Source organism: Callionymus lyra, chromosome 18 (genome assembly GCF_982586985.1).
Source record: "Callionymus lyra chromosome 18, fCalLyr1.hap1.1, whole genome shotgun sequence".
Taxonomy (NCBI): domain Eukaryota; kingdom Metazoa; phylum Chordata; class Actinopteri; order Syngnathiformes; family Callionymidae; genus Callionymus; species Callionymus lyra.
In genome coordinates, this window is record NC_141835.1 from 17,509,418 (window position 1) to 17,526,663 (window position 17,246).

Genomic DNA, 17,246 nt, shown 5'->3' on the forward strand with positions numbered 1-17,246 from the left:
AAAACTTTATTTGTCTAAAGTTCTTCTCATTCCTCCCAGCTACTGATAATATTGAATTCAGGCTGTTGAGTTGGTGAGTCAGCACAGCAGACGTGATTCTTTAGTTGATGAAGAACCAACATCAACTCCGCGTGACACCCGGCTCCTGTACAGCACCATCTCAAATCTGTTTTTAATGAGACAGAATTATTTCAATAATACATTTTCCTTTGTCTCTGAATTACTTCCCCGTGGTTGCAATGAGAGTTGTCATCGCTGCCAGAGTGTTGCAACAACTTCACTGCAGCTAACGCCCTCTGAAAAACTATTTGACAGGTGTAAAAACTTGACCTTCTTGTGACCTTCTCAAAGTTAACTCCTCGGGCGTCAACGCTCCATCTTTTCCTCTGTTCCTGGTTTTAAGTTAAGGATGAGCTCAGAGTGAATAACAATCTTGTTTAGTTATTCTCTGTAGCCTTTCGGGACATGCTTTTCCCACATTTTTCCTTCTTTTATTCCTTCCTTACTCGTGTTATTACTTCAAATGGTCATAAACTTCCTTCTAAACTTCGTCAATGTGTGACTTCATATTGAGTTAATATTTTGTATTTTTTTCGTATAGTTTATGATCCTCATCATGTGATAAATTCTTCAAAATTATTTTATAATGTTTAACCCTTTCATGTGCCTTTTCTTTCTGTAATAAAAACTGAGCTGGTATTATTTCTCACAGCCTGAGTACGGATTGCTCGTCTCTGCTCTGTAGGAATTCACTGAAAATAACTGTTTTATCCATCACGTCCCTCCACACCCATCCATCACTCTGACAGCGTGACCTCCAGAAAACAAGTGTGTTTTACACTTCTTACACCTTCAGATAAACGAGGCTGTCGCTCCCAACGCCTGGCTCTGAAGCGGAGCAGACGTCGACGCTCCGCCACGTCTTCATCTCCTCTCTCTTTATCTCAGGAGTTCCGTGCGTTCGAGCTGCTGCGGAGCGGATTGGACCGCTCCAAGTACCTGCTGGTGAAGGAGGCCAAGATCATCGCCATGACCTGCACGCACGCCGCCCTCAAACGCCACGACCTGGTGGAGCTGGCCTTCAAGGTGTGTGTGCGAGGAAGTCACGTGTTCACTGGGGTTCTGTCGTTTAACTTCCTGTACCTGTTTAGTACGACAACATCCTGATGGAGGAGGCGGCGCAGATCCTGGAGATCGAGACCTTCATCCCACTGCTGCTGCAGGTATGAACAGACGTTTGGAGATGTGCTTCTGTGTGATACATGGTGCCCACTTCAAAATAAACCATTTAGCAGCTGTTATCTGCTGCCTCTTCAGTCCTCCTGTTCCTCTCAAGCATTATATTCACAGACTGACCTTCAGATAAGAACAGTAAAAATAAATCAAATGGAGTTTGTGTTTCACCCACTTTCAGTAGCTTTATTTTAGTTTTAGTTGACATGTGTTTTGATGTGTTGTGAGTCTCAGGCTAATGTTACCTCAGAGTAAATACTATCTATTCACAACAAACACCTTTCAGACGGTAATAATCAATAGTTTACAATGATAATGATGAACTCTTTTTTTTCATTTAATCCTCTGAGACGGACACAAACGCATTCAATTACTGAAGAAGAATTTTGGTAAAAGGAGACCACTGTTTAATGCACCCGTGGCCCAGGGGCCAAATCTGGCCAGTTTAGTAATTGTATGTGGCCTGCAAGAGGTTTATCTTAAATAAAAGCAGATTAATGTTTATGTTTATATGGTTCCTATTAAGATGCCAGTGTTTAAGATGAGCTAAAGAACAGAATTTATGGATGTTAAAAATTGCACATAAGAGTAAAACCTATTAAGGAAAGTAAAACGCATAAAATTAAGGTTAGTATTGCAATCAGACTCACACTTCCTGTCACAGTTTGTTAAATATACACATTTTTCAGCTTGATATTGGGACATTTGCGTGACACCCCTGCTCTAAAGCCTTTGCAGGCGATATGCAGTCCTTGTTCAACACGACTGGTTGTGACTCATCTACAAATAATTTGTTAGTTCGTGTTAAGCTTAACCTCACATTTACAACACAACTGGAACCCACTGCAACAACACACCACGGGTGCTTTCAATGAACAATAATTCTAGTAGCTCTCTCCCTTCCTCCTGTTGCCGCTCTGCTCTCCAATTTCTCTCTGCAGCAGCTACGCCGCCAAACACAAACCTGCTGACCTCAGAACCCTCTTGCACTAATTGTCGACTTCGCAGAAGCGAGCGGCCTCGCACATGTCCCTCCGTGCTAAACGAGGCCTGACTGATCAGCTCCTGACGGACTAATGTTGCCTCATCTCCGGCTGTTGAGCCCAACAGAGCGAGAAACATCTATTTACCGACGAGATCGTTTAGCACATCAGCCACTCTCGTCACCGCCTGTTTTCCTCCGCCGTCACGACGGCAACAAGCTTCTGATTTACAAGAAGACGAGTGTTCCCCGGGTCAGATCAACCGTGTGTAATTACTGAAATCTGTCAGAAGCACGGCGAGGCCAGTAAAACGGCGGATCGACCCGTCGCACTCGGCTGGGCCCGGAACTCTGGCTGCGGTTCTGGCTATTAAAATCGAGTTATTGTCCAAACAAAATTGTTTCTCAGAGTTTTAATCGGGGTTAACTGATTGTCTTGTTTCTCACAGCCTCCTCCATACGTGTCTATTAACTTCACCTGTCAATGAAATTGACTTGTACACTGATGTCATGATGTGTGCAGATGATTCAAACATTTGTTCACAGGGGTTTTCTCCTCCAGTCGGTGTCATGTCTTCCTCTGTGATTGAACATGTTTGTGTTGGTCACTAGAACCCAGAGGACGGCTACAGTCGGCTGAAGCGCTGGATCATGATCGGGGATCACCACCAGCTGCCCCCCGTCATCAAGAACATGGCCTTCCAGAAGTACTCCAACATGGAGCAGTCGCTCTTCACTCGATTCGTCCGCCTGGGCGTTCCCACCATCGACCTGGACGCGCAGGGCCGAGCACGGGCCAGGTAGGTTGCCACGGAGACGCACATGTGTAGTTGTGTGTTGTGTTGTTTCAATGACGTGCTGTTGTTGTTCTCTCCCGTCAGTCTGTGCAACTTGTACAACTGGCGCTACAAACAACTGGGAAACCTGCCGCACGTCCAGCATCTTCCCGAGTTCCAGGTGCCCAACCCAGGCTTGACCTTTGACTTCCAGCTGATTAACGTGGAGGACTTTAACGGCGTGGGCGAGTCGGAGCCGAACCCCTACTTCTACCAGGTTTGTGCCTTACACACTCGACTTTTTCACAGGTTTTTAAGAACGTTTGTGCTCTGCGCCATTCACAACTAGCAGAAAACGTTACATTATATAAATCTTCATAATTGAATCAAATCCACTCTCATGCGCCTGTGGTAACAAATAGGTCTTTGAAATAACCTCCTCGGCAGAGGTATGTGCATCAGATTCACCCTTGATCTAAGCAAGATGTGCCCTGAGTCAGAAAACGTTAAATAAAGGAGAAAAATCACTGTGGAATAGGTGTTTTGAAAGAGGAAACATTGAACGTGAGACTGTTACTCCTCCATTCATCCACTCAAGCTTTTGTCTCGGATCTTTCACTCCGACTCCTTAAGAGGATCAAAAAGAAGCTTCTTGTTTAACCATGTGTGGGCTCATCATTTAGGATGCGTTCCCTCCAGAGCAGCAGAAACGCATCTCTCTGCGCCTCGTCCATTCATCTTTCACTTCCAACCAGCCATTTTCCAGCTTCTGTGATGAATTCATAACTCTGGCGTGGAGAGTCCGCCCACACAGGCCGGCGTGTTCGTCCTTAGATTGTGTTTCATCCTGACATTTCCAGCGTACTGCAGGGTGTGTGAGTGTGTGTGGGAGGTTTGTTGATTGGAGGGGGGGAGGGGTTCCTGGCCCAGCATCAACACCGGAGCCTCCAATCCTCGCCTTAAATTTCACACCATCTCTTTCTGCAGCGGCTCCACAATGAATCTTTACAAGTGCCGTTTGTTTCAAGAGCCAACTGTAGTCTCCGCAGTGTACTGCTGCACACAAACACACACTGCACATCATGAGTATCGTATGCATAATTGTGTCAGTGCACACTAGTAAGACGATCTGAAATATAGTATTTCACGATACCGTACCAATTTTATTTACAATTAACATACAAATGTTTGCGGTGGTTGTTCACTTTTGTGTTGCAATGAAACCTTCAGCTTCTATATGGCAGCAGTCAGTATGTAACAATTAAATAAAAGCTGATGTTTGTGTGTAGTTTGCTTACAAAGCAGTTAAGAATTCATCAAGAATCTGCCATTTGTAAATTTAAAAAAGTGTCAAGTACTCTGGAAAATATTTAGTTATTCCCATAGAATGGTATCATTGTCCCTGTATCGTGATACGTCTCGTATTGCCAGATTCCTGCCAATACACAACCCTAATTAACACACAGACTAATAAACTATGAACGTATTTTAGACGAATTATGGACAGTAATGGAAGTAATGGTGTCATAAGATCTTCACAAGACTGTAGGCATACTTATTCTACCTGGTAAAATCTTAATAATGTGGCAGGTGTCCAGAGTAGTCTTTTCAAGGTCAGGAAACAGGTTCTCACTATCAGCTGCATCACACCGTCTCGTGAATCATTCATCAGCATCTCGCGCTCGTGACCCTGAAGCCTCGGATTGTTCCTAAATCTGGACCATGTGCTCGTCCCGAGGCTGCGTGTCACGTGATCCCTGAATCCATTTTCAGACCCCTCGAGGGAATTAACCGATCACTTACTCACTCTTGACACACACACACGCATGCACACAAGCACTTTCCTTGCAACCACACGGCATAAATTTGAGAGTTGAAAAGTGAAGAACAATAGAACATTCGACACACATACACAGTTACACATTCACAGTATTCTTGAACTTTTCTTCTCCGCCTCATTCACCCCAGAGCTCTGGGCTTTAAAGTTCCTGACTAGCTGGTAAATGAGCAGAACTATCTGCTCTGTGATTTAATAGAATGATGCAAGTTGGTGTTTAACCAGCAACCCTGAAGAGCGCGCGAAGCAATTTAACTGATGATGATGAAACGCTCGATTACTTCGTCGTACTCTTCCATTAAGAAGGTTCATTTAAAAGCAGGGAAGAGTCGTGATGCAACAGATTCTTCCAAGATTCAGCTGAGCATGGTTTCAAAGCAGTTTAACTTGTGAGGGGAGGAAGTCTCTGTGGTTGCTGCTGTGTGAGAGGGCGCAGCAGAGCAGAGTTCCATCACTGAACACTCTTGGATGATGAACACAGTCAAACCAGTGGTGGCGCTGGAAATACTGCATGCGGTAGGCTCTGGAACAAAGATGGTTCTGGTGTTTGAAGTTGACTGGCTGGATCTGAAACATGATGCAGCTGCATAAATAATGATCAGAGATGTGAGGCTGTGGTCCGGCCTTAATTGAAGCTGATGAATAATGTATTCTCTCACATACACACACACACACACACGCGCACACATACACACACACACACACACACACGCGCACACACATACACAGATTTAATTAAAATATTTACCCACAGCGGGCACATGTGAAGGGCACTGTGTGGCCTTGAAGTACAGAAATATCTGCTGAGGAATCTGTTTTTCTTTTTGGTGTTAATGTTGTTTTCAGATAGATTCCACTCATGTTTGCTCCGGAAAAATGACATTTACAAACTTGGCATCTACGTTACAAAAAGGGAAGGGGGAATCTTGTTAGCTGCTTTCCTGAATTCCCTCTTTGCGCTCTGATTTCCTCCTACAACCTGAAAACATGACATGTATATCAGAGTGAAACTATTAAACGGACTGATCTTTCTCTAAGCTAACCAAGAAGACCTTTAAATAATTGATGTTTGTTCACTGTAGCATGTACGAAATAAAATGTGCAACAGTTTTTTGTACATTTCTTTGTACTTGTAGTTAAGTTCAATTAACATTAAGAATGTGTTTCCTTTGTCACTTAAAATAAATTGTAATGAATAAGAGCACATCAATGTTATATGCATATGTGATCGGATAACCTTGTTTTTGATGTGAGATTTTTAAAGTATTTTCACATTATTTTTTAATTGTTTTTTTTTGCACCTTATAAATAAATATACCTAATCCATAAACAAAACTGTTTGACCCAAACAGGGTTTCTGCAGATCCTTAAAAAGTCCTAAGATGAGCATAAATGTGTTAAAATAAATGAACTCTGAATGATAAATAAGATGTTATGATCTCAAATTATCTGGTTACATTTCTTTATCTACAAAACGATATTCACAGATTTATGCGTCATCCAAATAATGGAACTAACAAAACTGTGAAGCAGATTCAGCCTGGATCTGTCACAGCAGATGCACGTGGTGGTTCATGTTGAAAAGAAAAAAAAGAGAAGTTTTCTTTAGGAGGGGGTGTTGTCCAGTGACAATTGGATGTCCAACGTTTTTCTTCATGGCTGAAATCGGTACTAGGCAACATGTAGGAGCCACGGTTTAATTTTCTGAAATAATCCTTTCTAATGTATGCGCACATTGAATATTTTAATTTGTAAATGTTTTAATTTTGGTTGGTATATTGAACAGAAGTTGAAACTTGACTTCAGCTGATGGTGGATATTTTTCTTCTTCATGAAGCTTTCATGTCTGCTGCAGCTCAACCACATGTAAAAAGTTGTTTTCGCTTTTCTGGGGAGTCACCTAATCCTTCTTAGTGTGTTCTGGCGTCTTCACAGAAGTGTTTGATGTCCTTACAACTGTCTTTGTTAAGTGATGAGGGTTGGTGTTTGACATAAAGCGCTTCGTCGCCTCTCCTCGATTAATGCCGGCGCCACAAAGCCGTCGCTAAAATGTGGCATTAATTCTCCACGAGAGCCGGAGTCCTGATCCGTCCAACAATGCCACCGAGCAGTATCTGTGGCAGGTAATTTCAGCCCAATTTAGATCTCACTCACGCCTGAATGACCGAGCGCTTATCTGGCTGAGAGGTGAAGTGCCTTTACAAGCGAGAACACGATAGAGCCGGCGCTGATAAGAGAGCGCTGACAGCTGCGACAACGGCAGGACTGATGAGAGGGGCTGAATGAGTCTTCTCTCATCGCCGACGTTTCAATTTGCTTTGATCGCCGTTGTTTGTTCTCACGTCTGTCTTCTCGCCACAGAACCTGGCGGAGGCCGAGTACGCCGTGGCTCTCTTCATGTACATGCGCCTGCTGGGTTACCCCGCCGACCGCATCAGCATCCTGACCACCTACAACGGCCAGAAGCACCTGATCAGAGACGTCATCAACCAGCGCTGTGCCAACAACCACTTCTTCTCTCAGCCCAACAAGGTAAGAAAGTACACAATAACTTACCTCCTTGTCAAAACACACCAAATCACTCGAAAAAACTTTTGAGACTATTCTAAAGCAGACCGATTCTCTCAAACTGCCAACCAGGTTTAGCCATCAACTAGAGACGCACCAATCGTCATTTTTCCAGCATTTTTTCTTAATTTTTCATTAGTCTCAACAGGCTAGCAGCTTTTTTTTGCTGCCAATTTATATTCTTTTCCACGCACAAGTCTGTATTTTACTTGTTATTGATCACACAAACTGAAATAACAACCCTGTATAAAAACACAAATCCCATTAAAGCAATACAAATGACAAACAATATAAAAGTGAAAGTGTTGAATGAAATAAATAACTTGATAACTGAATCGAGCACAGACAACAGTTTCAATTTAAACTCCTACAATTTAAGCTTCACTTCAATAACAGATTGTTCTTCACACATTTCCCTATTAGCAATTTATAAAAAGTGTTTTCTGTCTGTTCATTTGTTGAAGGGATTATTGAGCATTTCACTTTTAGTTATAAAATATCCTAAACTCTTTAACGCATGATAGAAATCCCTACCTCATTGAATGCATCGTAAGCATGTGACAAAGCGGTGCAGAAAAAGTTAACAGACGCTGTGTTTCTTTCCATCTAACTCATCCACTTATTCATTGTTTAATTATTTTAAAGGAGTAATAACAAAGTGTCTGTCATTGTGCATTTAGGTAAAAAATGTGTTGCTCATACGTAATTTGATCGCCTGATTATGATGATGTCAAAAATGCACATATTCTCGCCAATAAATCAGCCGATATTCCTTCCCTTGACTGATGCCACAATGACATTCTTGTCCCTGACATTCAGTAGTTTTCCCGGCTTCATGATTGGCCACTTGCCCCAGAAAAACTGTTTTGCTTATAAAGACATTGAGAACATTCCAGAGGAAGATTTGTCTCATCAACTCTTGTTTGCATCTGCAACCCTTTGATTTCTCAATTGTCTCGCTGCAACACCTAACACACGCTCAAGCCTTGTCATGTGAAAAGTGTGTAGGTTTGTTTTTCAGCTCCAGATTTAGCAAAACATTTCGCAGTTAAGCGGCATCAAGTTAAATTCTTGTCATTTCCCTGCGCTAAACAACATTGTCTTTTCTTCTCGCTGCGCTGTGGAACCCAAACAAAAAATGGTATTACCATCAACCTGCACTTGTTTGTTCGTCAAACATGTCCAAATGCTGGCTGGCCGACCGAGCGCCACAGCGGCGGGCGTAGAGAGCTGGTGTGTTTGAGGCTTCAGATGAGTGAGGGGGCGCAGCCAGGATTCTGTATTGTCTCCGTCTCTTGAGGACCCAGCTGGACTTTCTCCCTCCGGCCCATGATATCACCTCCGACTTTCTAGATCTTTGTCTGACACTGGTGGCAGTCAGTCGTCCGGTGGCACAGCTTCCGGTTCCTGCTCTGTAAACTCTCACTTAGCAGCAGGAATCTTGTATTTTCCGAGAAACTAAAAATGACGGTTACCCAGATACTAAACTTGTTGTTTTTTTTAAATGATTCAGAGCGTTGAAAACTATTCATCATCTCAGTTTGAGTATTAATGTCTTCAGACGTTTTTTTTAGGTTAAACCATCCGCTTGTGTATTTTGTTTTCTTATTATTTAGGAAGACATTTCTCCTGAAAATCACTAGCTCGGCTCATTTTAAACAATTCTTCACACATCAAATATGAATGAACCCGGGCCAGCTAGAGAGAGTCGTGCTCATGAAAAGGTCAAACCCAGAAATCCCACGTGTGACGCTCTCCTCTGAGACCCTGATGTCGGAACTCCTCTGTTCTGAAAATACCTTCAAACTCTGCCTGAAATATCAACATATTCCACACTACGTTTTAGATTGACCTTGACCTGACCTGAGTTAGCATAGAGAAGACAAACCACACAGCTGCCACACATTTTCCTGTGATGAAGGAGGTCCAGGTGCTTCTGACCAGTGAGTTAAGTTGTCTCTCTAGAACAATTGAGTCAATCAATTCTCACCTGGAATCGAGAGGTGAAGCTTTCAAGGAAGCTACTGGAAGGTTTTTTTCAGTGAGTCATCTGGACGAGAGGAAACGCTGCGAATATTATTCTTCGACATTCAGCGGTGTTGAGGTCAGCGAGGATGTTGCTGATGTCCGGCGGGTCCTCCTGTGCTCGCGTGGCGTTGCCCTATCTCTCGCCGGCCCTGCTCCCTCCTGACAGCCAGTCACAAATTCTGCTTGGACGTGTTAGATTCTGTTCAGCGGGGAGACGCTCACCCTCCGACATGTGCTCTGGCGTCGGCACCGTGACAAAGTGACAGCGCGCGACGAGTTGATTCGCTGAGAAGAAAAGACGGCTTGCCAGAGAGATGGATGAAAACATGATTGGAGAAAAAAATGCTGAGCGTTTAAAGGGTCACACGGCGGAGTGCCCAGTTCACGCCGGCTGACAATGAGTGACAGCAATGAGACCCGGCAAATGTCAACAGCTCTGCACTTTAATCAGACGACCAGTTAGCACCAGAACTCGGTTTGCTTGCCTTCATGTTGTGATGACTTCTATATTGAGACGATTCCTTTCTCAGCTTTAAAGGGTCGAGGCTTGTTGTTCTCAGCCAAGGAGGTCATGTGATCATCTGTCCCTTGATAAAATGTTCTGGTCTCAGCTGCTGCTCGTGCGCCCCAACTTTGAGTTGCGCCCCTAATGAGTTGAAAACCTGACGAAAAAAGCGGTTTAATTTAGACTAGGCTGAAAGATTTTTGGGAAGAAATCTTATTTGGAATTAATTTTCACCAATTATTGCATTTCAACATTCAGTGAATTTACACAGCACCCAGTCTCAACCTCCAAGAGACTCGTTGTATAAACAAAGCGGGGTGTGATTACAGCTGGCTGGAGGAGGAGTGAAAACCATTATTATGCCATAATGGACTCCGCTCTCATAACCTCTCCTGCGCTCAGATTTCAGATGGGGGAGAACTTTATAAAGCCTCTGCAAATAAGATTTGCAAAAAAATATAATAAATAAAATTGTTCTGCCTCAATATAGACGTTGGTTTAACGGACCAGTCTACGAGAATAAAGTAGCACGGCCGACATGATGATGAGACCTGGTTGTTTTTTATAATAAAAACACCTTTTTTCCCCTTCTTCACCATGTCAGGTTTTCCACTTCCCTTGGCAGAGGTATGCCCCGTCTCAGTGCCATTACTGGATTCACCTGGGCAGGTTTAAGGTCTTGGTTAGTTTAGACACTTTAGATACACTGTTAGTTTGGATCAGTTTCAGAGGTGTGGTCTCACTTTCAGTGGCAACATTGTCCTAAAGACCACATCCTGGTATTTATTACAGCTGCAGAAAGAGCAGGAAATGGAGCTTCTTGAAAGTAAATCACAGCCATGATTCTTATAGTCAATATAGGCTCAGAACAACAGATGATGAACGACGGGCTGAGCCGGGCCTGACAACAAGCACACTTCCCCTCATGTCGACTTGAGGATCCGTCAGACTGCTTGATAACAACAACGGCTCCTGCTGTGCGGCGGCTCAGGGACGTGGAGCTGCTGCAGGCCGACATGAAATCCTGCGACACATGTTGATGCCACAAGGAAAGAAAGAGTCAGTCAGTCGCCTGTCGGTCCTGCACATTCCACAGGATAATTGCCAGGAATGAGTGGAAATGCAGGGAGGAGAAAGAAAGAAGGGTCATGCTCGGGCGTCAGCTGACACGGAAGACTTTGATGCAGTGGAAGAAAAAAAACCTAGCAATCATCTCACCGGCGCCTGTTGGGCGTCGGCGTCGGAGCTCCCCGTGAGGACGATGATGGCGCAATGACACGACCTCTGTAATTCAGTCCTGGAAGATTTCTCATTAATAAGTAAACAGCCTGCACACTTTCCCTCGGGGAGCCTCGCTGCTCCGCCGAGCTCACAGCGGCTCACCGGCTGTGTAAATAAGTCGAGTGTGTCACAGATTAAACGAGTGTCGGCCTCCCCGTTATGATTCACGTCCAGCTTCTCATATTCAAGTCTCCATGTGGACCGCGATCAAGATGTCCAGACTCGCGTCCTCCGAGAAGTGTAGACAGGATGCCGCGTCGACAACGGGGGTGTTATTTTGGGAGGAGGCCAAGGGCCAGATCCAGGTCACTCTGAACTACAAGGTGTTGTAACCAGCAACAGTTATGATTCTTCATCAATGGCAGCTTCTTCTTCCAGCTGGTCGTAATGTTCGGTCGACATATTGTTGCCTCGAGTGCTGCACCTGCTCTTCATGGAGGAGCTCGGACAGATACTGTACGTCTATCGCTGCCTCTTTCTTCTCGGCACGGAGAGCCGACTGCTGCACGTTAGCAAGACTGCAGCTGCTTTGGCTGCGTCTCGTGTTGCTCGCGGATCCCCGGGTCCGCGCTGGGTGTCTCGGTTGCCGCTGCCGTCCTATTGATCGGCTTCAGAGAGCAGATCCATACGAGAAAGGACGAGTTATTTCTGTGCTGTGGGTTTGTTTTTCACCACGTGGGCTGTTTTTTTTTTTGTTTTTTTTCACCCCCACCTCACATGAAAGCAGTTTTGAACCGCAGCAGGTCAAGAAGCTTCTGCGAGTCCAGGAGTCAGACATCGATCCTCGCTGCCGAGCAGCGCTCCACGATGTTGCAGCACACGACTTGTTATTCGCCGATTGTTGCTTTTACTGTCATAGAATCAATCGGCCTCATCAGTACAACCTGGTCTACCCCTGAACCTGTCGGCATGTTGTCGTGAACATATTCCTTAAGGTCCCCTTTGCCACCATTATATCAAACAGGAACACAATAGACGCAGTACAAATTCCACTTGTATAGTGAATATAAAGATTACATTTTGAAACCCAGTAACCCTTCTTAATATTATTGATTAAATGTGGTATAAATTTCTAATCAATTTGACCTGTTCAGTAGGGTCCTCTGCCCCCCTGAAAAATCCTTCCTCCGCCTTTATAAAACCCTCACTTTTAATCTCACTATTATTGGTGTAAAGAGGTCCAATTCTGAAAACCTTCCTTACTTGGTATGTATATGGTTTACAGTTCATGAAAATTGGGCATGTTTTAATTTTCAGTTGTGTTTTCTGTCCCCCTGAAAATTCCTTCCTGCTCCACACTACAACTTTAGGCCCCTTTACTGTTGAAAAATGGGCAAAATTCTGAAAACATCCCTTAGTTGTGCATTTAATGTATGTAGTTTGAATAGAATCTTAATTCTAAGATCTTTTACTAGGGTCTTCTGCCTTCCTTACGCCCACCTTATAATTAACAAAAGGATCTTAAATTCTGGAATGAATTATGATTTAATATGCAGAGTATTTTTTTTATTTTAATTCAAACTGTACTCATTTAAATTGTCATGGGGGTTATCTGCCCCCATTTTGTCCCATATCCCTTGACGGAGTTGCTCTCCCCCTAAAACCTTCAGTGAGAGGACAATAGTCTTAAAATCGCAAAGACAGTAAGAAAAACCTACTGTTTTCCGTCTATAAATCATTTTCAATTAATCTTTTTTTTAGATTTCCTGTGATGAATGATGTGATTTTCAAAACAAAAGTTGGCTCCTAATTGGTTTTCATCATCAACAAATTGAATTTTAACAACGTCTATTTCCTAAGATGAATAATATCCTTAAATCTCATCTTGATTCTGAACATGAATGATTGACAGATACAACTGTAAGCCGGTGTAGCTCTTTAAAAAAGACACTTCAAATCGTTCTCAAGGTCACCCGCCCGCCCACACTGCTCTGGATCAGGCGGTGGAAAAACCTCTTTATGGATGTGATTTTGTACTTTTTCCTCAACATCAAGCGGCTCACGCAGCTGAAGGCACCTGCGGTTGTTTCTGTCGTCAGCGCGTCAGCCGAGACACGCGATAAAGGCGCTCGAACAAGATGTTTCTGCGTGTGCGCTGCACCTCTTCTGTGTTTCTGCTTCTGTCTCGAGTTTAAAATGCGACCGCAGCGTTACGTAACGTGCTCGCGCAAACATCCAGGACCGAGTTTCTCTCTCGGCAGCAAGATTAACGGCCTGTTGAGACAAATTGGCTGACATGAGTTCTGCCGGCTTTAGAAGGAGAGAATCCTCCAGCGACGCTCTTCCCCAGCGACATTAAAGCCGCTCGCTCCGTGGCGCCGCCGCCGTGATTCTCCAGGGTCCAGGTGAGCGCAGGAGGGCCTGTAAGCCGCTTTAGCCCCGGTCGTCCGTGTCCAGCAGCGATAACGGCAACAATACAACATGAGCGTCTTCACCTCTGGAAGATTAGCAGTGAAAGAGAAGCTCAATCACCGCTTTCAACCGCCCATGTGTCCTCCGGTGTGTTCACGCTGTCTGTCTGTGTCTGCAGGTGACCACGGTGGACAGATTCCAGGGTCAGCAGAACGATTACATCATCCTGTCTCTGGTCAGAACCAAAGCCGTCGGACATCTCCGGTAATTCTCTTTTTCCTCATCAGAGTCACAAATGCATCTGCAATTCAACGAAACCCTTTGAGGCTTCAACAGCTAATTGACGTGTTCCACAGGTTTTTTTTCAAAGTTCTAATTGAACATTATCTGAGATGGTTGTGTAGCTGCAACACTTCTATTCCACTGCAATCTCTTTTTTAGTCCTACAGCTGAACCTAAAATGACACTTTTTCATGGTACGTTTGCAGTAATGTTAGTTCCTGTTACCGTCGGTATGGTACAATTTTTTTTTTTCCAAGGGATCTGAATGAGTTCTAGTGAAATCCCGAGCATCTCACGAGACAATCGCACTACTTGTGCGTTCATGCTGTTGTTTACACTCGACACACAAGTGATTGTAAGTTGCAAGTGATTCACTGAGTCCTACTGCAACACACCGTGAGTCAAACGCTGCCCCTTTCAGAGCAAAGTTAGATTAAAGACTTGAGGACAGTGTCTGACGTCCAAATCATTCTATTGTTATCATAGTTTTCTTATGGTTTATATTTCAATAAAGATTATATAAAATTAAAAAAAAGTATTTAAAATTACAATTAACATGCAAAGATTAACAGCTTTTGTTCATTTATGTGTTGCAATTATACTTCCGGCCACTAGATGGCTTTACATCCTCACAGCTAAAGGAAGAATTTCAAATCACATGAGGTGACTGAGGACGAGAGGATACAGTCGACTCCAGCAGCTTTTTAAAGTTGATGTTTGGAAATTTCGTTTTCAAAACAATTGAAAGCAGTTACGACTTCGTCAAGAGTCGTGTGGTATATTCTACAACACCAGAGTCAAGTACTCGACAATACTACAAATATATCCTTGTTCCTAAAGAATCACAGTATGATTTGTATCGTGATACGCACCAGAGAACGTTGCTAATACACACTCAGTCACGAGTGTGTTCACAGTGAATGATGAAGAGTGCAGGTCTCCGGAGAGGCTGGAGGTCACCTGAAGACGCCGTGGTGAAGAGGACCATTGTGAGGAGATGATTGGACTGAGACTCGAACACAAAACCTCCTGCTCCACGTTCATGTTCCTGCCCTTATCTCCGCCCCGCGGGGCCCTCATCAGACCCACATGAACTCCCGCAGACAAAAACTGTAGGCGTGCTTAAGCTGGTCACGCTGGCCTCCGTCGTGATCCGCCGCTTTATCGCCGTCGCCTGGACCTGAATGAAAACTCATTTCACACACACACACACACACACACACACACACACACACACACACACACACACACACACACACACACACACACACACACACACACACACACACACACACACACTGAGCTGGCAGAGGAACTCCTGTTCACCTCATCATAGATAAAGACGCAGCGACTGCTCCATGTAAACAAGACGTTCGGCGCCTCCTCAGCAGCCGCGTCACCAGATAAATAAAACATCTCCGACCTTTATTGAGACGCGTTTGCTGACGGAGACAAATGTCACGAGGAAAACACGCCAGATAAAAATACACGAAGAGAGTCCCCGAGAGGACTCCCCCGGTGTCCCCCCTCGTCCACCTCATTCACAGACCCGCCTTCTTGTTGCTGCACATGTGATGCAAACTTATTGACGACTTCATGACTTCACTTCCTCAACATCCAGTCATTTATTGATCTTTTATTCTCCACACTTTAGGGACATTTTAGTTGTTTCAGCAGTACATACACATACTAGGACAAATAGTACACGTATTGTCATGTTCTAGATCTGAGAAAGAATCATTCTACCTTTTGAAAATAAGCAAGTTACGATGTTTAACTCGTCTTTCTCCCGATCAAAAATAAAAAGACATTCCAGGCATTATGTGTCGAGCCAAGATGCAATGATTTAACAAACTTCAGTTTCATTTTCACACCTCAGGTCGTGTTATCGAAGCGACTTCCGACGGATTATCTCATCGTGCGAATGGAGTTCGCCCAAGTTCTTGGATTTGAACCAGCATCCCACCCTCACTCTGTTCAACATGACGTGGAGGTTTAAATAATCGCACTGAATCTTAGCTCGATACATGATGCCTGTGACCCTTGCGAGACCCCCTGGAATCTGTTGAAAACTTTTGACTATTTGTTGTCGACTCATTGTGTAGACGCACAAATATTGTTCAGATCAGTGAGTTCTCGTGACCACGGTAGCTCGGCCGGTCAGTGACTCACAGGAAGCTCTCCTGCTGTCTCTAGTGTTCTGGGACCCCCCCCCCCCACCCTCTCACTCCCCCTCCCCCCTCATCCAACGGTTGACCCTCGGTGCCACAGACCCCCGCCGACATGCAGCAACACACTCCGACAGCGGCGCAGAGATCCAGACACACTTTGACATTTGCAAACACGCCGTCCCCTCGTGCCGCCGCGCGGCCCAGGTGGTCTCGGCCTCAGTGGTGTCATGTCCAGAGGCCACGCTGCGCCGCGATTGGCTGAGCCCCTCGGAAGCTCCTGCTCGCCATTGGTCGTCAGCTGTTGCTCCCTGGAAAACTCCTGCACAGGTTCTGGAACGCCTGGTTCACCTGAAACATCCAGTGACGTGACGTCTCTCCCCCCCCCTCACCCCCCTCACCCCCCTCACCCCTCATGCCCTCCCTGGCAGAGCTCCTGCTCGTCACCCACGTTAATCCTCTTAATCCCACCAAGAGTTCTGGTGGAAATCATGGCTTAATCTGCCAAATTTATTCTCACCAAAACACCTGCTGTGAACTCCATGTTCGTCTGACCTCTGAGCTCCGTCTTTGGACTTTTATTCTCATAACAACTGGGTTTGTGAGGTTCATAAACGCCCGGAAATGAATGCAACCGTCGTCTCTGTGCTCACGTCTCTCACCACCGTCTCTCCTCGTCGCTCCGCAGGGATGTCCGGCGTCTGGTCGTGGCCATGTCCAGAGCCCGGCTGGGTCTGTACATCTTCGCCCGGGTGTCCCTCTTCCAGAACTGCTTCGAGTTGACCCCGGCCTTCAACCAGCTGACCGCCCGACCCCTGCAGCTGCACGTCCGGCCGCACGAGTACTACAACCAGGAGAAGCCGGTACGCACACACACACACACACACACACACACACACACTACTAAACCATCACGTTAGTCGAACCGGATCGATCGAGGGGTTCTGATCTGTTACTGTTCCTCCACAGAGAGACGCCGCGAAGCAGCCGGACCACGTGGTGAAGAACATGCCCGAGATGGCCAACATGGTCTACAACATGTACATGCACATGATCAAGACCCAGCAGAAGAATCGGCAGGTGAGCACGACACCAGAACCAGAACCTTCACCATGTGTTTTTTAGAGCTCATCTCGTATATTTATATATAGATATATATATATATATAGATATCACTCGTACTCGTGTGGTTCACAAACACGCATCAATGGAAACACACTTGACAACTTGACAG

The 17,246-nt window shown here is 44.9% G+C and overlaps 1 protein-coding gene across 1 annotated transcript in view; it reads left to right on the forward strand.

Annotated features, from left to right (window-relative positions):
• aqr (aquarius intron-binding spliceosomal factor) overlaps positions 1 to 17,246 on the forward strand; it is a 47,399-nt gene that overhangs the window by 29,619 nt on the left and 534 nt on the right. Inside the window, exons 27-34 of the mRNA XM_087779262.1 lie at positions 949 to 1,086; positions 1,152 to 1,223; positions 2,828 to 3,015; positions 3,097 to 3,268; positions 7,190 to 7,360; positions 13,741 to 13,826; positions 16,701 to 16,875; positions 16,982 to 17,092. Coding sequence (XP_087635388.1) covers positions 949 to 1,086; positions 1,152 to 1,223; positions 2,828 to 3,015; positions 3,097 to 3,268; positions 7,190 to 7,360; positions 13,741 to 13,826; positions 16,701 to 16,875; positions 16,982 to 17,092 — 1,113 coding nt within the window. The remainder of the gene's footprint in view (positions 1 to 948; positions 1,087 to 1,151; positions 1,224 to 2,827; positions 3,016 to 3,096; positions 3,269 to 7,189; positions 7,361 to 13,740; positions 13,827 to 16,700; positions 16,876 to 16,981; positions 17,093 to 17,246) is intronic.